The sequence below is a fragment of the Pungitius pungitius genome, chromosome 4, assembly GCF_949316345.1.
Source record: "Pungitius pungitius chromosome 4, fPunPun2.1, whole genome shotgun sequence".
Taxonomy (NCBI): domain Eukaryota; kingdom Metazoa; phylum Chordata; class Actinopteri; order Perciformes; family Gasterosteidae; genus Pungitius; species Pungitius pungitius.
This window is the reverse complement of record NC_084903.1, coordinates 11,580,811-11,604,779: the sequence shown is the minus strand read 5'-3', so window position 1 is coordinate 11,604,779 and position 23,969 is coordinate 11,580,811. Positions and strand designations below refer to the sequence as shown.

General features: G+C 40.8%; 3 protein-coding genes across 8 annotated transcripts in view; 1 reads left to right on the top strand and 2 right to left on the bottom strand.

Moving 5' to 3' along the window:
* The window catches only part of apba2b (amyloid beta (A4) precursor protein-binding, family A, member 2b), a 54,876-nt gene extending 43,372 nt beyond the window's left edge, over window positions 1-11,504 (top strand). For 4 of the 5 annotated variants that reach the window (XM_062561741.1, XM_062561738.1, XM_062561739.1 and 1 more), the window contains 8 exons: window positions 3,105-3,140; window positions 4,313-4,399; window positions 6,087-6,272; window positions 7,402-7,581; window positions 8,461-8,673; window positions 8,788-8,907; window positions 9,260-9,400; window positions 10,157-11,504. In XM_062561741.1, coding sequence (XP_062417725.1) covers window positions 3,105-3,140; window positions 4,313-4,399; window positions 6,087-6,272; window positions 7,402-7,581; window positions 8,461-8,673; window positions 8,788-8,907; window positions 9,260-9,400; window positions 10,157-10,228 — 1,035 coding nt within the window. In that variant the 3' untranslated portion in view covers window positions 10,229-11,504. The remainder of the gene's footprint in view (window positions 1-3,104; window positions 3,141-4,312; window positions 4,400-6,086; window positions 6,273-7,401; window positions 7,582-8,460; window positions 8,674-8,787; window positions 8,908-9,259; window positions 9,401-10,156) is intronic. The other variant, XM_062561742.1, reaches the window with a different exon arrangement.
* A 127-nt stretch (window positions 11,505-11,631) lies between these two features.
* On the bottom strand, window positions 11,632-15,748 carry sord (sorbitol dehydrogenase). Its single transcript, XM_037484324.2, has 9 exons — window positions 15,593-15,748; window positions 15,466-15,499; window positions 14,952-15,116; window positions 14,502-14,661; window positions 14,245-14,363; window positions 13,734-13,799; window positions 13,376-13,554; window positions 13,030-13,151; window positions 11,632-12,827 (listed from the first exon to the last, which is right to left on the bottom strand). The coding sequence occupies exons 1-9, from the start codon at window positions 15,644-15,646 to the stop codon at window positions 12,662-12,664; spliced, it is 1,065 nt and encodes a 354-aa protein (XP_037340221.1). The 5' UTR covers window positions 15,647-15,748; the 3' UTR covers window positions 11,632-12,661.
* A 110-nt stretch (window positions 15,749-15,858) lies between these two features.
* terb2 (telomere repeat binding bouquet formation protein 2) lies at window positions 15,859-18,336 on the bottom strand. Of its 2 annotated transcripts, none has more exons than XM_037481789.2 (7): window positions 18,093-18,336; window positions 17,700-17,781; window positions 17,341-17,480; window positions 16,937-16,998; window positions 16,793-16,854; window positions 16,615-16,697; window positions 15,859-16,474 (listed from the first exon to the last, which is right to left on the bottom strand). In XM_037481789.2, exons 1-7 carry the CDS (start codon window positions 18,154-18,156, stop codon window positions 16,362-16,364), a joined length of 606 nt encoding a protein of 201 aa, XP_037337686.1. In that variant the 5' UTR covers window positions 18,157-18,336; the 3' UTR covers window positions 15,859-16,361. The 2 variants fall into 2 exon arrangements, with proteins under 2 accessions (XP_037337686.1, XP_037337696.1); XM_037481799.2 differs by having other exon boundaries at window positions 17,700-17,778.
* Between the last annotated feature and the right edge of the window lie 5,633 nt (window positions 18,337-23,969).

Genomic DNA, 23,969 nt, shown 5'->3' with positions numbered 1-23,969 from the left:
GTCTAAAGAGCAAATTTATAATCTTTAGTTTTACGACTTTGACATTTGAACCAATTTGTAACATTTGAAAGTTAATCTCATTCTAGATTGTTTTGTTCACCAATGAACATTGATCCGATCAGTGCTGATTCTCTGCTGCCCCAATCTGAAAAGCATTTAATATGCCTGCAGTTCGCCCTCTTTTCCCCAAACCAGCATAACGTTACAGTAATAGTGTTGTAGTTCCGGCTGAATTGAAAACATTAAAAATTAAAAAAATCCATTCAGCCTACATATCCAGTGGCTTTACATGGCAAATGATGTGTTTGATTGTATTGCTGATTTGTTTTCTGAATTCATTTTCTTACATCATTGTCCGTGTCTGGAAGGGAAAATAATAATTAGTGAGCACCCGCTATTTCAGAGTATTGTTTAAAATGTTCATTATGCTTAACGGTCATCAGGAGGTCATTTTAGATTAAAGTCTTTGCATAGACATCAGTGCTATTTTGGTTTAGAGCAAAACATTACGGCCATAAATAGGTTATGACTGGTCCTTGGCCCAACGTGGCCGCTGCGCTCGTTGCAGCTGGCTGCATAGTAGGACTACTGGCACGTGAACCTGATATTTCCCTCATTGACACTTGCACCCTGCTGTACACACATGTTGTTGTGAGGGTGGTATTCCAGTCCAGTTCTAAGGAGACACTGTGGATGGTACCAGTGCAGCAGAGGGGAGCTCGACTCGTATTATTTTATAGTAGTTAATTGCTTTGACCATCACTTTTTCCTAAATTGCTTGTGTCTGACTTTACACAAACAGCTACTCAAAACGATTCTTAGCATGGTTTAGTTGTGACTAGTGGGATCAGCGGACATTGTTTTGTGAAGGAATGGGTTTTTGGTGCACAGTTGCTACCCAGACACCAGTCTCTTTTATCTTGCAGAAAAGATTGTGTTTTGGAGTACGCTGGGGGGTTCCTGAAGCTGGGGAAGGTTTGTTCTTTAAACCTGCTCACAATGTCGGATTCCTTTTCACAGCCAGTAATTTAAGTCTGGTCCTTTAATCTACGGACAGGTTTATAAGATCAAGGCTCTGTCGTAATACTTCAACAGTCACTCAGACCTGTCCTTTTACATGCTTCACTGTAGTTTGATCAGTTTCACCTCTATTAGTGTTAGTGGTCCTTTTCCACGCTGAAAATGAGTTTTAAACTGTAGCAGCAGAGAGACATGAAAGGATACGGGGTCCTGGAATTATTATTATTATTAACACGTTCATTCATATCAGAAGTCTCCTTAACTTTGATATTTAGCCATAATCATCGAGTACATTGTCAACATCACGACTACAATTGAGGCATGAAAGACTAGAGCTGAACAGCCTGTTAGGAAGCCGTTGTGATCCACTACTAGTTACTTAAACAAGTGGATTCCGATGTTACAGTCAAAGTTACAATCCCAAATCTTTGATAACTCGGAAGGGTCACAACCCCCGTCAGAGGTTATTCTGCAACAAAGAAAGGAAAGACAAAAGTCTTTTGGCTGGTTTCAATCTTAAAACCTTCTTCACTACAGTGGCGATGTCATCTGGCAGAAGCCCACATTTATCTGATCTACGTGAGATTAGATGCACTGACTGTGACTCACTCACTCAATGCCATGCACAATCACATTCCCATGCAACAAGGATTGTCAGTATGAAACCATGGCAACAGTTAGCTAACAGGAGGTCGTCCGTTATCTCTTTGATTTGTTACTCGTTAAAACATGAGAAGCTGTACAGCAAACAACATTTAATCTGTGACATTCTAAAGGACACACGGCACACGCTCACTAGGGGCAGCCGTGCTTATATATTCTCTACATATAAACCCACTTAGACCCCCACTGCAGGGTCCGTATATGTTCACCAGTTGAAGCGGGCAAGGCTGTACAGGTTTTTGATGCTTTTCTTGTTGGCGTGATGTTGCCTCTGTTTGATGTAATATTTATGCAGCTTCACTGATCGCTCCTGATGTCTTTCCCTCCCTGGTCCGCTCCTCCTCAGCAGAGCACAAGATGCTGCTCTCGGCCAGTAGAGCTGATCACAGAGGAAGAACTGTAACTAAAACAAAAAACACAAAAAGATTCTTCCTTCTAGGCCACTTTCTATACTGCTTTAAAAAAACAAATACTGTCCTCAATACTTACAGCTCTGCACAGCATCTCGGGCAAACATCCACTCTCTGAAATGTAGTGGGAGTCGAGGCGCTTTCCTCTGGCGACGGCAGGTAGAGAGAAGGGCCTTCGCTCAGCTTGAGCCTAACACAGTGTGGTTGATTTAGAAAAATTACTAAGTTCTTCAAATTATTATCACAGTAAGTTCAAGTTCACTCCAAGAGCAGAATTACTAACGAGCTTTTCATTAGCTGTGAAAAGCTTCCTTCGTGTTTATCTACGCAGTTTGATTCCAAAAAAGCCTCAATCTGATCTTTTTCTTCACTGCAGCCCAGAGAAAAAAGTGCTCAGTTTAAATCCTTGCTCCAGGCTTTATTCCTTTATTCCTTCCCCCGCCTCTGTGAGTTTGATTGTTTTCCAGCAGGTCTTTCCTAGTAATAGTGTTTAGACTGTGACTTGAACATGGGAGCCCAACCATCTGGGCCTCTTTTTGTAAACATTCCAACCAAGAAATGCACACCTGCATCATCAATACTAATAACTTGGACAAAACCCTTTAGACCCTCCTAACACCCCTATGAGCTTTATTTCAATGCTAAGATTGCGTTGTAAATTCATATTTGCAAGCTAATGATTTTTGATTGTGTTTAGAAGAGAAAAGTCAATTACTACCCTCTCTATTTGCTGTTTTGATTCAGATAACGGACACGGGCGCACAAACGCCATCCACACACACACACACACACACACACACACACATATCATCTCTCGCTCTCTCTCTTTCCCTGTCCCTCTCTCAGTTTCTGAGAGCAGTGATTGCACAGCTGCGGTTTGGTTCGGGACTTTACTGTCTTTACCTTCTTTTATTTACCTTCTTTATTCCTCCTCCTCTTCCTCCTGTTTTTTTGTGCTCCCATATCCGCTGACCTTGTCCTGTCCCAACGCCTGCCATGTCTGCCTGCCAGAGGGTACAGAAGGCTGCCAAAATCAAGAAAACGGTGGTGTGTAATGAACAGAGCAAAAGGAAGACCCTTTGGCCATTTTCCCTCCACTCTCACCTTTTCTCCCTCATTTCATTCGTGCCTATCTGTTCCTGTGTATCGTCCCTTTGTCCTATAAATACTCAAGAACAGTGTTTAAATTCTGCATGTTTAAGACTGTATTTAATTATAAGGTATTGCACTAAATGAACCACTTACACAAGCTCTAGTGGCATCCGGTGTAAAAGTGATTCATGCTTTTTTTTTTTTTTTACTCCAACTGTACAGGAGCAACTCTCCAGTGATTCAAATAACACACATGCTATTGATTACAGTCAAACTAGTGTTATCTTAAATTTAAGATCAAGAAGCTTTGGAGGATTTGGCACCGGTTTCCTCAAATAAACCAAGATAAATCATAACAGAAGCTGTCTAGGAAAAAAAAACACGACATAGAACATTATGATTAGTGTACTTCATTTTTGTACAACTGGAAATAACAGTTTAGCTGTTATCAAAACATTTAGCGGTAATCCTCAGGTTTTATTACCAGCTTTCAGAATGCACTGCATCGTTTTAGGTGATTGTCATTGCGTTATCAACAGCCTCTAAAGGCTGGTTTGCATTAAACCCCCGGGGCAGATTGGACTTTAAATCGGGATTATGGCTACGATCAGAAATGCTCACCAACGAAAATAGACAAAGGTTTAACACAACAAGTGATCTTTTCAACTTTTTCTTTGGTCATTTTCTGTGCATCTTCCAACACTTTGTAGAGATAAATTATGTTTTGTTCAAACGGTATTTCAAATCCTCCCGGCTAGTTTCACTGTGAAAAATCCAATAGAATTCGATTAGTCTTCAGTAAGAGTGATTAGAAAGAAATGGGCTAAACAGCCATCTGGTAAGGGCTCCGTGTTGAGCTGCTCTCAACTAGCTTGCTGTCCTCCTGCCTGGACAGTCCATGTAAACTGACCCCCCAGCTCACCTTTAGATCCCACATGTCCATATAACAAGCATTAGCTTAGCTGGACCCTAAACCACACATGCATGCGTTTTGGATGTCTAAACTTTAAGGCTACTTTCCAACATTTAACACTGAGCCCATTGAGGTGTTTCTATCCAATCACAGTCAGAAAGGATGCTGGTACCAACCCGTCTGTGTTTTTGGTTTGTCCTTTATCTTGCCACAGGGTGCAGAGGGAGATGCTCAAACCCTCACTGAGGTCGATCTGTTCATCTCCACCCAGAGGATCAAAGTACTCAACGCAGACTCACAGGTGAGGATCAGCCAGCACACGTTTCAGACTAAAGAGTCTTTTCTCACCTGTGAGAGTGAAAGCTCTCACACACTTACACTTATCCATGTGGGCTTACCCTTTGGGGGGCGGGTTGTTGTGTCATAGTTGTCATAACTGGAGCTTAACCGGTGACACAAACTCCACAGCCAATTGCTATCTGTGTGTTTTATCTCTGCAAAGGAAAAAAATGAACTTTACACTGTGCTTTACAAACATTCAAAAAGTACAAAATCTGATAGAAGTTTGAGTTTATGGATGTTGTTACAATTGAAAAATCACATTCATCTGCCGGATCATTTATTTGTTTTCTTAATGATTTATTTAAGAAGCTTTTGCTCAGTCTTACCTTTTAGCGTTCCAAAGAGCAGCTGTGCTGTACGAGCCTTCACAGGACTCTGTGACAAAAGGAGAAATGCTTCCAAGAGCAGTTTTTGGGATCACAATTTTTTTGTGCTCACAGCAGCAGTTAAATGTACATCTGATACATGAGTCATCTGCGGTATTTCAGTCTCAGCTACTCTCTGGCCATCTGAGTTTTTTAAGATGTGTGTGTGTGTGTGTGTTTGTGTGTCGTCAGCCTGCTGGCAATCAGCGTGCTGCAATGCAGTTTATGTCTTTTTTCTTTTACCATCCAGTTTTTACTGATCCTCACAAAAAAAAGACAGTATTCTATAATTAAAAGGCTTGATGCAGCTTGCATTGGATTTGTGGTATTGATTCATGATAAGAACAGTTGTAAAGGTGGGCTATCGCACACCAAAAATTGGGCTATTCTAATACAAACACTCAGCATAATTAAGTGAATATCCCGGGTGGACCCCGTCTCTCGCCTGAGACTCCAGCCCCCTGCGACCCTGTATCAAGGACCAGCGGCTTTTTTGACTATTCAATAGTTAAACTCAACATCACGACAGATAACAATTATTTAACTGGATGAACATTGTTTATTACGTGATTCAAATCCCTTTTCTTTATCAGCACAAACAGGTTTTTTGTACCTGTTATGTTTTATTGAATCTAATGATCTAATTCATTGTGGCATCATTGGACTTTAATCCGATTAAACAGTAATTCAATCAAAAGAGTACTTTCATCCAATACAGCCATAAACGGATTATGCAGCTTTGACAAAAGAAAGAAAACAAATCTGCTGCACACTGTTGCTTTAATTTACCAATATTAACGGAGGCGGAAACAGGATAATTCCCAGTTAGAATTACAACATAATTCTCACAGCTACAGTCTTGTTGTTTTACATAAACCTTACTGTGGAGACACGTTGCATCATTCTCTCAGCCAAAATATTTAATTGTAATTTAGTTTTTTGTCTGTTTAATGCGTACAGCGCTTGAATCTACACATCCATAGAAAATATTGTTTTAATGTATTTTAAAGTCAACCTTCTGTAGTTTGGCGGTTGACTTGACGGAGCCTCCACAACATAATAATTAAACTAAATCGTGTCCATTAGCTGGCAATATGTGATTAAATAGCTGCTCTGATGGAATCGTCTGTGTTTTAGAAATTGGTTTGGAGATACTATATTTTACTTATATATATTTCATTTTATATATTAGATCCAATGTTTTTTTAATTAGATTTCAAAGTTTCACATTATAATCTAAAATGATTTAATATTATTCCATGACTTTGGTTGATATGACAGGAAACAATGATGGACAACGCGCTGCGTACTATTTCCTACATCGCTGACATTGGAAACATCGTGGTGCTGATGGCGAGACGCCGGATGCCGCGCACGGCCTCCCAGGACTGCATCGAAACTACGCCCGGGGCGCCCGAGGCCAAGAAGCAGTACAAGATGATATGCCATGTCTTTGAGTCGGAAGATGTAAGTCCTTTGGGTGTTTTCAAGGTCACAAACTGGCTGTGTGTTAACGTGTTTATGAGAGAATTTGACTCCTTTACAGATGTCACTTAGTTCAGGTCGGACTGCTGTTTCTTTCTCCTCCTGTAATCATACAGACGACTCCTCCAACATCTGAAGGTTTTGGATTGTTCAATATTATTTCAGCTTTTAAGTTTTTCGCCACGTTCGCCAGAAGAAAAAAAAGATCACCAAATAGTCCGACCCTCTGACGTGAAATTATGTAAATTAAACTCACGGTGCTGCCGTGTTGCTTGTCTTGTTGAACAGGTTCACAAAGGCAATGTTTCACAGAGGAGCCGACAACGCAGTGTCTGTGCCAGTCTGTGCTGTTGGTTTGGGTTTTTTTACTGTTTATTGTTCTGCAAAACTGATTAACACTGTATTGATTCTGAGAGCTTTGGCCATTAACGTCTACAAATTCTGCCAGAGATTTATATTCAATTCTTGGATTCAATTAACCAAGAAAATGGGGCACGCTTTGAACATGAGTTCCCTCTTTATTCTCATGATCGATTTTATCTGTCACAGCCAAGGTGAGGCTTCGGGTTTTCATTTTTCACTTTCACCCACTGTACTAGTTTCACTTTCACTTTTTTACGACTTGTACCTTTCTTGGTAGAAATGATTGTTTTTAAAGCAGTGGTTTTCCAGATATTTTTCTACTCAGCCCCCACAGTCCTAAATCCCTAAATGTTCATATAAGAAGCATTGATCCTGGAGGTCTTAATATTAAGATATTTCTCTGTTTTATTTAGTCAGGTTTCCATCACAGCACTTTTAACTATTAAGATCTCTCACCTACTGACTGTTAACACTTATGGCTCACATCTGATAATCCAGTGGAGGAAAGACATTCAATTTAATTTCTGCCAATTGTCATTAGTTGTCCTCTTCATTCCTCCTCATGGAAATTTAAGCAAGTGTATCTTGTTTTTTTTCTTCATTGCACCGTCAGTGGTGCTTTGTCTGATGAATTGTACCTACTACATTGTTATTTGTATACAACTCGGTGACAATAAGCCTCCGTGGATCTAACGAAATAGGATGGCACACATGTTTCTGTCATGATTCCTGCTTTTCCTGTTTGCAGGCGCAGCTTATCGCTCAGTCCATCGGGCAGGCGTTCAGTGTAGCTTACCAGGAGTTCCTGAGAGCCAATGGCATTAACCCCGAGGATCTGAGCCAGAAGGAGTACAGCGATATCATCAACACCCAGGAAATGTACAATGACGACCTCATTCACTTCTCCAACTCTGAAAACTGCAAAGAGGTTGGTCTTTATAAGCCCCGTGGACGACCAAGTAGAGAGACCCACCACCATGATCAGATAAAAAAGGAATATGATCCTCCTGTTAAATGTGGGGAGAAATGTTTGCACTTGTTTGCAAAGAGAAAGTAAGTTGATTTTATTTTCAGTAAAAAGAATAAAAATAACATGGCCAAGTGAGGTAATATGCACTTAGTTCAGAAAGAAAAAATGCAGTTAATTCATAATAACATTAACATTCAATGTTCATATATCATCGTGGAATGGAAGGCTCATGAGAGAAACAACATTATACTGTAGCTGTTCACCAATTAGACGGATTGGGACGTGCAGTAATATCTATCATCAATGCTAGCGTGGAGCGTTCCCTTTTGCTAACACTTTGCCCTGAAAGCATTAAACACTAAATTAACACCAAAGGGGAGTTCGAGGTGCAGATTTAAATCTGTTTCGTCTCTACTTCTGCTGTTGGCATAGCAACACACTGTCTTGTGTTGTCATCGTAACAATCAACACAAAATTGTTTTGAGCTAGTCAAAAGGAAAAATGTCAGTTCTATTTCAATGTTATAAACTGTGATGCTGTGGAAATCAATGTCAGATACACCATATCTTATCATAATTTTCAGCTATAACTATTTAGGAAAGTGTAAATGACAAGAATTACCAGAGAATGAAGAATTTTCTGTGACCCTTGGGAGGGAGCTAGAAAATGGGTTGAGCACCTACAGCAAAAGTCTCAAGCACACTGATACAAACAGACAACATTCTTCACACAAAAAAATAAAAACTGATGAAATGTTGTGTCACAGCATTTTCTTCATAGGCTCAGATTGGTCAGTATTGTTTATATTATTAAAAGCAATCTGTCTCGTCTCCACAGCTGCAGCTGGAGAAGAGCAAAGGGGAGATCCTGGGTGTGGTGATTGTGGAGTCCGGCTGGGGCTCCATTCTACCTACGGTCATTTTAGCCAACATGATGAACGGAGGGCCAGCGGCTCGCTCTAGCAAGCTCAGCATCGGAGACCAGATAATGTCCATCAACAACACCAGCCTGGTGGGGCTGCCACTCGCCACCTGTCAAGGAATCATTAAGGTACAGAGACACACAAGATAGGAATTAAATAATAAACATGCATCGGCCTAAACCTACCTAATACTTTCTGTAAAACGACTTCCTTTTAAGTTTGAGTGTTTCTCTGTGTTAAAGGGCTTGAAGAACCAGATTCAGGTGAAAATGAACATTGTCAGCTGCCCTCCTGTCACCACCGTCCTCATCAAGAGACCAGATCTGAAGTATCAGCTGGGCTTCAGTGTGCAGAACGGCATCGTAAGTACGGTTCAGGCTAGTAGGGGTTTTCTTTTTGTAATATGAACTAAATGTCATTTTTCAAAACAATATCAAAATCTACTTTGTGATTGTGTTTCTCTCCTTGATATATCATGATTATTGTGTATATTGAATTGCTTAATCATGTGCGCTTTTCACATTCCTGTTAATAATAAATAATATACACAATTCCAATTATTTTAGGTAATACGTAATGTCCATTTTATCATTTCCTTTTAAATGTAAACTCGCAGCTTTTGTTGCAGATGACCTTACTGTATCGTTGCAGACATGGTTTCACCCTGCTAGCGGCATCCATTTTTCCTCTTACTCTGAATTCTTGTTTTGTCAGATATGCAGTCTGATGCGAGGAGGCATCGCTGAGCGAGGTGGGGTCCGCGTGGGTCACCGGATCATAGAGATCAATGGGCAGAGTGTGGTGGCCACTGCGCACGAGAAGATTGTCCAGGCTCTCTCCAACTCCGTCGGCGAGGTTAAACTGATGCACACAAACATACACACCTTCCTCGAGTAAAGCGGGACAAAAGCGAATTGAAGCAAATTGGGGGCATCAAGTTTGAAAAATGTGGACATTTTCCAGAAAGAGGAAGGCTAACATATCAAATTTGGTAGCATTATTTGAATTGTTGGATCCAGCACACAAACAGAAAGAATCACTCGGCCTGCACCAGCCAAACAAGTCGCATTGCTACAACAAACAGAACATAGACAAGTCTTTCTTGTGTTGGATCGCTTTCTTTAACCTATTGAACCTTTTATATAGAAAAACCTTGTCAAGTTATTTTCTGTTTGGAGTCTAAGGCTGTTTGAAATAATGTACTGCTTCAATACTTTCTATACAGAATACTCTGTATGGTGGACTGTATAGTTTATAAGATGGCAGAATCTAAATCTCCAATGGTTCCTCCCGGCCAGCTGTCGTACACATTTGGTCCATTGTATGTTGTGTCTTGTGTCAATGTGTCTTTCCCAATTTTCGACCCCTTTTTGTTTAGCATAGTGGACTCATTTATGTCAGCTTCATAGATCGGACATGAACCAAGATTTAAAACATATAAAATAAGAGTCCCAACAAGTTCCCCACTCCAAACGATCGTTATTATATTGGCCATTAAAAATCGGTCAACCTTTAAAGTTACCTTGCAAAAAACACACACAAACATCTGCAACTGGAAATATTAAATGATACCCGTCCCTTTAATCAAGACTGTTTTGTTTTTGTGGCCAGATTCACATGAAGACCATGCCGGCGGCCATGTTCAGACTTCTAACTGGACAGGAGACACCTTTGTACATATGAACGATGGCCAGGGGCCGGTCCACAGGACGCACGGCCCGCTCTGATTGGTCGGTTACCTCACGGGGCGAACCAAGCTGACCACTGACTTGGGGGAGGACAGCTTCTCCCTGTCAATGCATATCTCTTTTTTCTTTTTGTTAGAGATGAATTCTTTAATTCTTTATCATCTCGTCCTTGTCTGTACTTAACATGCAACAGCCATTTTATTGACACAAGATGCTTTCTCCATCTGACCAGCTGAAGAGACTGCGTGTGTGTGTGTGTGTGTGTAGGTGTGTGTGTGTGTAATTTATTTGTCCTGTCAGTGCTTTTCCGTGTCACTTCTGTGAGACCGTGTGGACAGACTTATCGAGCGAATGCGTCAATTTATTTTTTATACTCATGTAATGCAATATGATACTTCTCCTATACGTCTTGTATAGTTTCATTTTCTTCTCTATTTATTTCTTGTGTAAATACATATTTTGCTATTATTGCGGTGAAGCGGGTGGGGGGTGGGCAGGAGCCACATTTGCATTGTAAATATTAATTGGATCTTGCTGTTAAAATGGTCTGTGATGATGGCAAAGACACAATTGAATGCCTGATGTCATAGTTGCCATTGAATAAGTGAACGAGTTAAGTGTCTGAAATGTTGGGTTTAAGATATGCTACGTGCATACAATGTACATGTGAATCAAACCAATGCCGCAGGGGTTTACGGGAGAAACGCCATATCTTTTTGATTTTCATCATGTTACGGCAATACAAAAGTTCAATCTCTGGAGTCTTTTATAAAATCTCATCTACAAACACACATCTAAATAGAACGAAACACAAAGTAAAACGATTAACATGCATCGACTATGCTTTTGATATCAATGTACGAAAATGAAGTTTCTTTGTGTGCTACTCTACTGTTATGTTCATCTTTAGTGTTCCTGACTGAAGCTCGTGCATACTATGAGTGGATCGTGAATGTAACTGTGTTGTGTGAGCTGTCCCATTGCCATAAGCAGTATTAGAATGTCTGTACATAATGAGAAACGTGTCTAGTATTGTGCTCATGCTATAAAACAAAACAAAACAAAAAACACAGGTTTAGTCACAGCAAACAACTCCCCAACTGTATGTTGACTTTGAGTCTTGAGAAGGAAAGAGAGAACTGTGAATCACACACTGTGACAGAAACAATGCATTGTAGTAAATCTTAACCACATGAGCGTCATCTGTGTGCATGCTTCGTAAAGTACTTTCATGTCATCGTGGCAAGCAAATAAAATCTGAGCTAAACCCGGCTGGTTTTGTTTTACTGGATCCGACCGATTCTAACAAACTGGTTCTAAAATAGGTGGAATTTGCTGTTTGAAAGTGTAGCCGCGGCGATGTTTGGAAGCCCACTGCTTTTTATTTTCTCTTTTCGGGTATCAAAAAAGGTTTGACCTCAGAATAAAAGCAGTGAGGAATCCACATTTTGATTTGTTGTTTCAAAATTTTAGACTTATAGTAAAACTCTGAATTCAAAATGATTATCATTAGAAAAATTAGTCTCAATTTCACACTTCCTAACTATAATTTAAAAGCATGTTTTTATGTCCAGTGTATTTGGAAAAGGAGGATTTTTGCACATATGCAAACACTCAAAAGGCAGCCCAGAAGGTAAGATGATCTTTTAAATTCTAAAATCTATATTCTTTTGTATTTTGATTTTTCTGTTGCAGCATTTCCTCTTCATTCAAAACTTCAAAGTACATTTCTTTATCACCAACTGCATAATCGGTACACCATGACAAGTAGTGTGTCTAACAAATTGCTGTTACCAATCGTTATGTTCGCTCAGAAATGTAAAGGACTTAAAGATACTGATTTGAATGTGCAGGTAAAATACGGTCTTAGAAGGTCTCAAACACATTTTAAAAACCACCTCCCTGACTTTTAAAGATATATTTGATAATGTATGATATACTGACAATAGCTACTTTAAAAACTAAAGACAGTAAATATGGTATACTAAAGGAGTAGAGAATGGGGTCAAGTACATTGCTCCACATTTCCACTTAGAGCCTCTAGTTCCCTCTTGAGTCGGTTCTCAGGTAGTGCTGGTTCTGTGAGCATGAAATAAAAATCCACCATCACCTTATTAAAATGTTATTATTTGAGGATATTATTTTACTACAGAAGCCATATATACAATTAAAAACAATTATACAATTAAAATAATTTTAATAAAATTTGGTTAAAAAAATAAGTCGGGTCTAAAGACATAATCAGTGGTACCGTTTGATGTTGTTACACCTTTGCCCTGCAGTTATTGAACAGCGCTGTTATCGGTTTGTCTCTTTGAACCGGATCCGTTATCTTGCACAGGTTCAATGTCCGGTCTGCGTTTACGTCTACTTGTCACGGGGAGTCGCTCTCAGGCAGCTCGCGTTCACTTCATCACGACGGGTGAGTTCAGGGGTTCTGGTCCTTCGGGTCACACTTTAACATGACCTTTATCCCCAGGCCCTGCCGCGTGGTCTCAAAGGCCTGGGCTGCCTGCTCCAGGGGAAACCGGTGGGTCACGAGGGGCTTGACGTTCACTTTACCGGATGCCAACATGGCGATGGCCATCGGCCAGCTGCAACACAGATTGACAAACATTTAACTGGACAGGTCAATGTCCAAGCTTAGCTAATGATTATTGATTGAGTTGAGCTTCACTCAAGGACAAGAATCATTGGATTGGATCAATTGATATTATATTATCTAATATTAAACAAATAAAATATTACTCAACCAGAACGGCTTCCCCCGACGTAAAAAATCACATGTTTTCTTACGTGTTGCAGTAGCGGAAAACTCCTCTGATGTCCACTTCTCTCAAGGCAGCATTGACCAGAGGAACAGTGACCATCTCAGGGCCAATACCCACCAATGCCACCGCGCCTCCTGAACGCGTTGCCTGGGGGGGACAATACAAATTTCTAACTGACTATTTCATTCATTAATATAATATATAACAACAACGTATTATAAAAATTGCTGAGAGATATGTAAAGTAAAAAGTAGCTAAAGTGTTAAAGCGTAAAGTAATACAGTAAATGCAATATGTGTCTATAGTTTGCGCACAGCCACTATAAAACTCTGAATACAACATGAAATGGTCTCCACTGAGGAGTCACATACATAGATTGCAGTTTGAATGCTGCTCTCCACGCCGGAGCATTCGATGGTAACGTGAGGCTGAGCGCCCAGCAGGTCCTCGACGCTCTTGGCCAGCTGCTGAGGTTCGACTCCTCTGTTCACCTTCAGCTGGAAGTCTGCACCCAGCTCTTTGGCCACTGTCAGACGCTCAGGTAACATATCTGAACACAGCAGAGGGGGGTTGGAAATAAAAAGAAAAGCCTGAAGATGAAATGTCCCCAGAATCTGCATGTTATTTTGCTTCTGTAGATGTGTGTGAGTGTGTGTGTGTGTGTGTGTGTGTGTGTGTGTGTGTGTGTGTGTGTGTGTGTGTGTGTGTGTGTGTGTGTGTGCGCCTTACCAGTGATGACGACATGCGAGGCCCCCATCGCCTTGGCCACAAGCAAGCAGACCAATCCAATAGGCCCTGTGGGAAGAGAAGAAATAAGCAGAATGCCTACTATGAAGACGGTGTTATGTGGTAATTTGAAGTTAGACAATTTTTGTTTGGATCCAATAAAGGAGTCCCTCTCGTGTTGCGTTTTATAGCAAAAGAAACCTATTTGACCTTGTTATGCTCTACGCAGGTGTCAAATGAGCATCATCGTGCTTTTGCTGCACCAGAGATTTGTTAAAAATGAAGTGCCTTCAAGGAGTGTTAAGGGTCACTAGTTTTTTTACTCACTCAAGTTCTGTAGTGGCAGAATGATTCTCACTCCAGTGGCTGCACCCACCAACGTGTGTAGAACTAGATTATTTAGGCTGCTTGCAAGGCCACATTACATCGACACTCTCAGCCCCTTTTTATCATCAGTTTCGGGTTTGTCCTGAGGGGGGAGTCTGTTACATCTTGCGGATGGGATCATTTCTACCTGCACCACAGATGAGCACGGTGCTGCCGATGGTCACACCGGCTCTGCGGCAGGCGTGGATCCCCACAGACAGAGGTTCGATCAGGGCTCCCTCCTCGAATGTCACATTGTCAGGCAACCTGGATGTTTCAAGAGAGACATACAGAGACGAAAGAGGAAGAAAAAGGGAAAATATGCAAAGGTTGGGCAAGAGAGTCCGTTGGCAGTCAAGAGATCGGAAAGTTGTTTTTTTTATCACAATCAGAAAAAGCTGTTACTTGTAACAGAAGTTTGCACTGTGTTTGTAATATCGGCACAGATTCCCATCATCGGGGGGAGTGGCGCAGAAGAAGATTGTAGGAGACAAGTTATAGCGTCCATTTTTGAAGAACTCGTCCATCTCGCGGGGCGCGCCAGGCTCGATGGCCACTCTGTCACCTAAAAATAAAAAACAATAAAAAATACTGTGAAGTTGACTTTGTCCGGCTAAGTGAGTGAACTTCATTACAATACCGTAAACATGTGAGCACCAAGTGGGACGGATGAACAGTATATGACGTCACAGTGCCATGAATGTATGTTTTAATGCATTGGTGTCACTGCAGCGATAGTTTGACCACAAACCAGAGTGAGAGAAGGAAGTAATTTTGTGAATTATAAATATCCTTTAGAAAGTGTAACTTCCCCTTAAACAAAATGGCAGATTGCAGCATTGCTCACAAACTTACCTGCTTCAAGATGCTTGACTGCTGATCCGACCTTCAGCACCCGCCCCGAGGCCTCGTGCCCCAACACCATTGGTTTAGTGACCACAAAGTCCCCGATTCGTCCGCGCTGCCAGTAGTGAACATCGGATCCACAGATTCCTACAGAGTGCATCTGGAGCAAAACCTCTGGATGCATAATATGACGCACACACACACAGAAAAACACACACAAACTTTGACTATTAGAGAAAGTGTATTTTGTCACCATGTCACAAAGAGAGACATTAAAGATCAGCATGATTCCAGGTGGCCTGTCAGCCGTATCAGGAGTAAATCAGTTTAAAATATCAGTTTTTGACATGTAAGTCACCAATATTTTAAGAATGCAGGACTTCTTACTCCAAAATGCATAACAAAGTAGCCAGGGTTAAGTGTAATACATAATATCTGTATTAATTCGATTATAACCTTACAAAGAACGTACATCATTTTGTCAATTGTACATTAAAGCTTAATTACAAATCAAATGTCATACCATTAGGCCCCGGCTCCGGGATGGGTCGATTTTCCTGGGAAAGGAAAAATCACAGTGAGTTACTTCAATTCAATCAGACAATAACTAACGCCGATGCAAGTGACTGAGTTTGAGATCAGTCTCCTACCACGCGCAGGTCTCCTTGTGCGTGCAGCACCACGGACAGATTGTCCTCCGCCATGACAGATGCAACAAGGACAGAGTGTAAGATGCAGACAGAAGAACCGAGTCCAGGGACAGACCTCTCCTCTTGTCAAAGTCCAGAAAAAGGTGCATGCGCGTTTCGTCTTCCGGATCGAGGGGCTGCTACCAAAACAAAGCATGTGATTGGCCGAGCGAGGCAGAGTGGGAGAGACCACTTTGCAGAGGGGGGGCTCCTGCAACGTAAAGACTTTGAACTGTTCTGCGTTGTCTCGGTCCGACACGATTAAATGATGAATGATTGAATACTGCCACGTTCTCCTAAATAAATTAATAAGCGATGAGATTATAATAAGATACTTTTCAAAATGTGGTAAGAATATAATGTAGTGTAATCTTCAAGGTTTCCCTGGTTACATTCCAGCAAAAACTGTGTAAGAAAAACATTTCTTATCGAAGTTTCCAAATTAAATAAAACCATCTTTGTGACAAAAGCATTGAGAAATTAATACAGAAACAACCTTCTAGCGACTATGGAATTAAGCCATTTGTAGATCTTACACTTGTAAGATATGATTTATTTTTTTGTGTCAGTGTAAACATCTACAATACACACACATGTGTAAGTAGGCAATGCCCACACAATACACAACCAAAACTGACAGTATAATATCTACAGCTGGAAACTGTAGAATATGTGGAGCAGTCACATCTGCTACTTGTTCTTCTTTACGGTGTTTTTCTCTTTTCTCTCTCTATGTGGGCTGCCGGCAGCAGTGGGCTTTACAGTTGGAGCATCTGAAACATCCGGGCTGGAAGTCACACAGATCACCTGAATATTTCTGCAATTTGTCAATGTTGACATACCCTGTACGGACAAAGTCAACAGAAAAAACAGTGTTATATTTACTAACTCAACAATATTCTAAAATACTGAGAATACCACACGGGGCAATTATCTGTTATTATTACAAACATTTTCTCAAACATACAGGAAGTGATAATCACCTGAGAGCGTGTTGCTAACTGGGTATTGAGCATGTAGAGGGGCCTCACTGTCTGATGAATCTGTGTCATCAGATCCTTCAGAACTACAATAGGAGCAAAGGGACTTTGATAAGTTGCTGGACAGTTTGCAGTTGAGTTAGAACCAATATAACATGTTTACTGTGGAAGGTCAACGTACTCGCCATTGCTGACTTCACTGTATTCATTTTCTGTGTGCATACTAAACCTCTGATGGAAACCCTGTAAAACCAAAAGAAGTCCAAGTTAGTGATTCAGGTTATATGATCTGACTTATCTGTGTACATTTGCCAGATTTATTTACCTTTACTGCCTGCTGCTCATCCTCGCACTCCCAAATCAACCTCCCAACCATGTGTCTCACCTCTAAAATGATAAAAAGTGACATGACATGAATAAATTGTGTGGGTCCCATTTATTATGGTTGATCCGATTCACTTTCATATCAAGTTGATTGTGTCTGTGAGTTGCGAGAAGTCTAAACCAAGACTGACTTTTTTTAGACGCGTTTAGACACCTGAACTCAAAATGCAAACATAGTTGGTGTGCAAGAAATAGATTTTATTTTCTTCTTATTCCCTATTTCGTTAATCATTTGACACCCTCAGTATTTTCTTTTGACCTCACTGCTAATCTTGATGTGAAAGTTGCCAAACAGGGATGAAGTATTAAGTATGGTTTACAACAAATCAACATATTGGTTCTCACCTTCCTGTACGGAAGCCGGAGGCAGCACATAGTGACCAATGCACATCGACCTCACGCTGCGGCGCGTCTCACAAGCAGATAGAAACAAGCTGTGAAAAATCACAACCTTGTTCCAGAGATAATCTTTGCTCTCGAATATCCTGAAAAACAGAGGTACAATTATAGCTTCAGAAGAATGACGGGCACTTTAATGTCTGTATGTATGTCAGCACATACAATGAATCGTACTTGTGCATAAAAATACATAAATGTATAAAGACGTAGTTAAAAATAAAAATGCCCAATGGAAATGAATTATAGCAAAATGAAAGACAAATGATCTGCTCCATGATAAATGTGCAGCTTTCCCGGCTCATCACCTCAGTGTATCATCACACGCAGCATCCTCACTGAAAAGGTAATCTGCTTCTCTCCAACCAGCCATCGCACCACCCTCCACTGCTGCAAGACATTAAATCCTCATGTTTGACCAAAAAGCAAACTACCAAAACCATGTTTCTGTTTTGAAATGCTAACTTCATTTTAGGTAGTTATGTTACAACTTGACCTGCATTAAAATGACATTGACATTAATAACTCATATTTCTCTCCTTTAAATATAATACAATTCATGCTTTCTTGTGTTGGCATCTTTGAAGGAAATTGTGTCACAATAGCGTATTACTTTGTTGTGTATTTATGTATTAGCGGTTGTAGCGTTAGCATTAACCAGATAATGGTAGGAAATGGTGAGGTCACCTATCGTTACTTACTCCAGAAGTTGTGACATGACTTTGGCACGCTGCTGGAAAACCAGGCAGACTTATTCCTAAACATTACAACAGCCCTCTGTTTTTTAGATTTTAACTAGATTTTTACGTCTGGGTGCCTACTCGTAGACTGAGTATAAGAATTAGGCGCTGTCGTTTGGCGCTGAAACCACTCTGCTGCATTCAAAGACTATCGGAAATGTGGTTATTTAAAGAAACAGACGTCCCAAAGCTAACCAACGGTAATCAACAGACTAGCTGAGACTAGCCAACGTTGTTGGTAGATAATATGTTAAGTGTAAAGTGCTGGAACTGAACTGTGCTAGTACTGTTTGATTTTTGGTTCGTCATGTTTTATTGCATCACATATATAAAGGGTTTGCTGTTTGTTTAGCTAAGGTAACGTAATCGAAACACACGGCCCGGGCAGTAGAGCTAGCTAACCCTAGTTGCTAACTTTAGCTGCTAATTAGAAAAAGTCAGCTAAGTTAGCTAGCAAAGGTTAACTTTTGAGGAATGTGACGTAATGCATTTGGACGTTGTGGGAATGTATACTGTTTAACCGTTCAATTTAAATTATAATCATACATGGTTTAGTGAGTGTTAAAGTATTGAGTGTCTTTAATATGTGTTTTTCAGGTTTCTTAGACGTGCCATGTGGACGGTGAGGGACAAGGATCCACCTGACAGCTAACAGCACAGGATTGTGAGCAACCTCGATCAAAGTTAGTGTTTGCTTGTTGTGGAGAGTGCAACATTTTGGTCAAAATATCCCATAGTTGTTAAAGAAGGTCAAGATCTGGTGACTATGAATAATAAATTAGTTGCAAAGTATTTGTTAGGTTTGTCTATCTTTTTATTGAGAATTGATTATATTTCACCCAGCAGCATTGTATTGCAGTACTATATCTCACCACCAGGTGGAAATCTTTTGTAACATATAACGTTGACCATCAAGTCATGATCCATTTTTTAAGCCTCGTTGCAATTAAGAATCCAGCTCACAACATATTTAAAGTAAATTTCTGTATTGATCAAGTGGTTATGACTGTATTCCATTTCATTTGTGTAGCTGTCATTACATAACTTCAGTCTCTTTATATGCCAGGTATTAGTAAAAGTAACTGATATTGTGCTGGTGACTGAATAACGTTTCAGCTTCTATTTGCTTCTATGTGCCTCAGCTTTCAATTCATTCACACCTGGTGAGGAGAATCCCAATGTGTATTAATGTTAGTAGTAAGCAATATTACAATCTGGTGCACTTTTTCAGCAACCACACATTGTATCTACATTCAGTCTGTTAAATACAGTATACAATACTGGTTAAAAACACTTAATTTCTGTTATTGTGTTGTCAAATCTAACTTATTTACAGTCACATTTAGCTTTTTCGATACTGACGTGTCAATGCACTCGCATTCTGCACAGCAGTTTTTGACAACATGTAGACGTATCACAGAATATCCATGACATCCTCGGTGGGGTTGTCTGCAGGTCCTGCGCTCATCGCTGCCACGCAGGCACACACTGAGAACCCAATAATGTTTTGTAACCTTGCGTTTCATAACAGTGGCAGCATATTAAGGAAGATATTGCCGTGCAGCGGAGAAAAACGATGGGCTGAGCTTATTTGAACGTTGAGAAACCATTGAGTCTGTTACTCCGTCACTAAAGGGAAGGGTGTAGGATGTATCTCAGGCTATTTCAGGTCTGATGAATGGTTCTGCATGTAGGTTACTGCATGCATGTTTGTAATATTTTAGTCATATCGCCTGCACATGTACTGTCATTGGATGGAGACTGAGTTCCTCCAGTGACTGGTCGAGTGGGGTTTCACTCTGTTGCCATGACAACAGCGAAGCCACACCTTGTTTCTTCTACCCAACCCCCCAACGTGCTCGGCTCGGGAACAAAGCTGCGTGGAGAGGGGCTGGTTGGTGGTACATGCGCTGAGGTTTAGCATGAAACAAAAATAAACAGGAAATAAAATGTGTCATCTATCCGTTGTTGATTGAACTATGCATTCGAAACACATATAATAATATGAAAAATCTGAATTGGTTACCTTTTTGTTTCTAGGGTCCAAAAGAAAAATAAATAATATTACTGGGAATTGAATTTGACTGTTTAATCTATAATGCAATTAATAGTTAAAAACCCTAATTTAAGTAACAACTCATTGGTTAGCAGATCAATAACAATGACTACCTCTGTCTATTTCTAATAAAACATCATAAATGAAAAACCTTTATTAACCTTAGGCCATTCTTAAAATGTTTACACAAAACAATGGTGCTTTTTTTCATATCGTAGTTTCAGCAGCAGCTCCTATTCCTTGTTTATTTTACAAGGTTTTATATTGCAGTCTTGCTCCAGCTGTTTCATTTTACACGTCTCTCGCTCTGTTCTGACTTTGGCTTGTTGTGTGTTTTCTGATGTCCAGGAAATAATTCACATAATCTGAATTATGTTAAAATGACGGGATCTGGGCTCTGTGTCCCTTTTGTTTTCCGTTGTGCTGATTTCGTCCCTCCAGCTTCCATTCTGCCGGACAATGTAAATGTCCTGCGGTGGCGGAGCTGGCAGCCCGGGGCTCATCCGTCTCCCCGCTGTACCTTCTGACATTGTTCCATTGTGTGGAAGCCTATAATACTGTACTGCCATTGTTTGTCAGTGGCAGAATATTTTAGCGCAGCAACTTACAATTTATTTTCATTCATTTATCCAACAATTATTATTTAGATTAACTAATCGAATGGTTCGTCTATTCTTGTAATTTCAGAAGCTATCAAAACCTGTCTCTTCTTCCCAGGGTCCAAAGTGGCCTTTTTCTATCACTAGTTTTTCCAAACAACAATCAATAACCTAAATGCATTCAATTAAGCATTCAATTCAACCATGAAAACTAAACAATATTCACATTTGAGAGGCTGAAACTAATAGAACTAATAAAAGATAAGATAGATTCTTCCCACCAATGAGAGTCACTGTAATCCTGACAGATCTGCTGTTTGATGTCTTGTCCTGTGGACTAAGCTTGGCCTGGTTTCAGTTTGTCTGGGATTGCTTTGTTTTTTTTCTGCACCTCATGCTGTGGCTGTGTTTCAGCAGGAGGGATTCACTGGGGAATTCAAGCTGAATCCTCTCCAAATATATCCACTTTAATGAAACACATTCACCAGAAAAAAATGAGCCGCCTGATTCATTAAACATTACACATAAATAATAGGACTAAATATGGTGCAGCATTTTAAGGATTTCCCACATACGTGTGGACTGGAGACATGTGTATGTTGATAAACTGTTACAGGGAGGTCTGCATCACTGAGACATGTGAATAAAACACTGTCTAGCGCTCTCTGGACAAGCTCAATGTCAACGTGTGTCCTCATGAGCTGCTGCTGGCTTTGTGTTTATATTTCATCTGCGGTACCAGACATCAGATATTCAGTCAGCATTCTCTCACAGTACTCTGTCAGTGAGAACGAGCAGTAAACCTTACCAGAGCTACTGGAGACATATTATTAAAGTGTTGCAGAAGAGATGATTTGCTTTCCACACCAATCCGTCACCGTATCTTGCATTAACTTTAGTTCAGTGTTAAATGAGCCATCATTTGTCTCTCTCTTTCTCTTTCTGTCTCACCATCAAGTCTCTTTCTCTCCGGCTGAACCAACAACATCAAAGGCGTGTGCTTCAAATCACAGGTGTTGAAGGATTAAGGCCACCGCAGGATGGGGTTTTATTCTCAGCCTCATCTTTGATGTAGTGTCTCTTTCTCTTACTTGTGTGTCTAACTGGTAAACATGGATCCGTAGCCTATATAGTGTCTATAATCTGAAAATATAGAGTGTCTTCATCATCACCTAGCCTCAGTAATTAATTTCAGGAATTTGAAAATGATTATTGTCAGAAGCTGCACAAATGAGGACAGCATCTAAAGATGTCGGGATGATGAACATATTTCTATTGCTGACTTATAATATGTAGCGTGCTAACTATTCCTTTGATGTCTCTGGGGCAATTAGGTCATTGTGGGTATCCAATATGGATTTTTTTTAGCTAGCTAGTGGTTGTATGGATAGCAACCAAGTTGATCAGCGTACCTCTTTGATCCATGCGGAATCATCTTCATTACAATTTCCATCAAACATTGATGCCATCTCTGCTTCCTGGGGATACACTGAGATGTCTTGATGAGTGTAGCAGCCGGGGTGAGGCTGTAAAGATGCACTTAGTGATAGTGAAATCGTATGGCTTGCCTTTACGTGTGATACAGGCAGTCGTTCCGTGATGGACGGCCACTCTGGGAGGAGAGTGCCTGGTTGTCCCCGTGTCACTGTGGCTTTCTGTGGGTTCTCCCCCACCGTCCAGAGATGGGAAGCCTTGGTTTATTGAGGGCCGTAAATCAAAATGAATGTGAGCGTCAGTGGTTGTTTCCGCCCTGTGACTGTGACACCGGCGACTCGTCCGAGGCAAACCTTGCCTCTGCCCAATGTCAGCTGGGATCAGCCCCACCCCTCTGCGACCCTGAAGGGGATGAGAGGTTACAGAAAATAAATGGCTGGAGGGATACACTGTATAGTAAATCCGTAGTGTGATTCTACTTACTGTGACATATATGGGATTTAATCCATATCGTCCATGCACAGTTGGGACCTGCAGTAGATTTGTGTTTTTCACTTTGATGGCACCCATTACTCTGTTTGGCATCATGGGAAACATCAGTGCCTGTTGATAGAATCACAAGGTAAGCAATTGTGTCTTTCATCTTACCTTTTTGTGTTTTACTGCCAGCTTTGAGCTGAACAGATAATGATAATAATCCACATGTATTAGCAGTATTATTATTGTCAACAGTCCACATGAACAGCCACTGTGGTACCCAAATATTACAGTGTGTGTTGACCACTGTGTGCTGGTGCCTCTTATTCATCTCACTGGAGACATCTCCATAGAAAACTGTCAACATGACATCCATCCATTGACCTACTTAGACACCAAAAGACCTAAAACCTTATTAAATAGGAAAATATCTAAAACACAAGGGGAAATAAATATCACAGGGAAATGTCCTTCCACAGCTTTGTGAATTCAAGCTTGAATCTGAGTCGAGAGCGTTGCAGAGGAAACGAGGAAAGCTTTTCTAGAGTGACCGCTCTGGTGCTAGCTGTAGGCCTTTGGCTGACCTTTCACCCCGCGTTGGGTCACCGGGTTGTGTTGGCGTGCGGAGGAGGGACGGGAGGGTACATTGCTCCCCAGACCGTTAAGAAGCCATGGAGGGAAACTGCTGAGCAGCGCCTGACAGTAGAGGCAGAGGGAAGTCTCAGGCTCCACAGGCGCACCTTCAGGGGAACACACTCACTCTTTGGCAAGCACATACTGTAGACTCATACATGCAGCACATGCACGTGCATGCACATGCTCATACACATCCGCACGGCTGCACAGAGGTGTCGGTCGGGCAACACGCAGAGCGCAGGATGTATTTTTAACAGAGGACAACAGAATCAACATTTTGTGAAAACAATTTATCTTTTATTGAAAGATGCCCTGTGGAGTTTTCTTGTGAATAAACAAAAATATTTTTACAATAACTTTTGTAACATTGAGAATCAGTGTTTCTGAATTAAGTGCATAGTGTGTATCCGTGAGGTCTAACAACGTGGTTAAATGAGACCTTCCTCCTCAAACTAGAACAGAGCGTATGGTTTACAGCTGCATGTTTGCAGACATGTTCACAAGTCTCCTCTCTGCCTGCTATTGTTGCTGCACGTTGCAGTGCATATCTCGTTGAATTACTGCCACCTGCAGATCAGTGGAATAGTGGCAAACCATTAACCCCGCCGCTTTTTATGATGGCTCATTTCTTTCCGC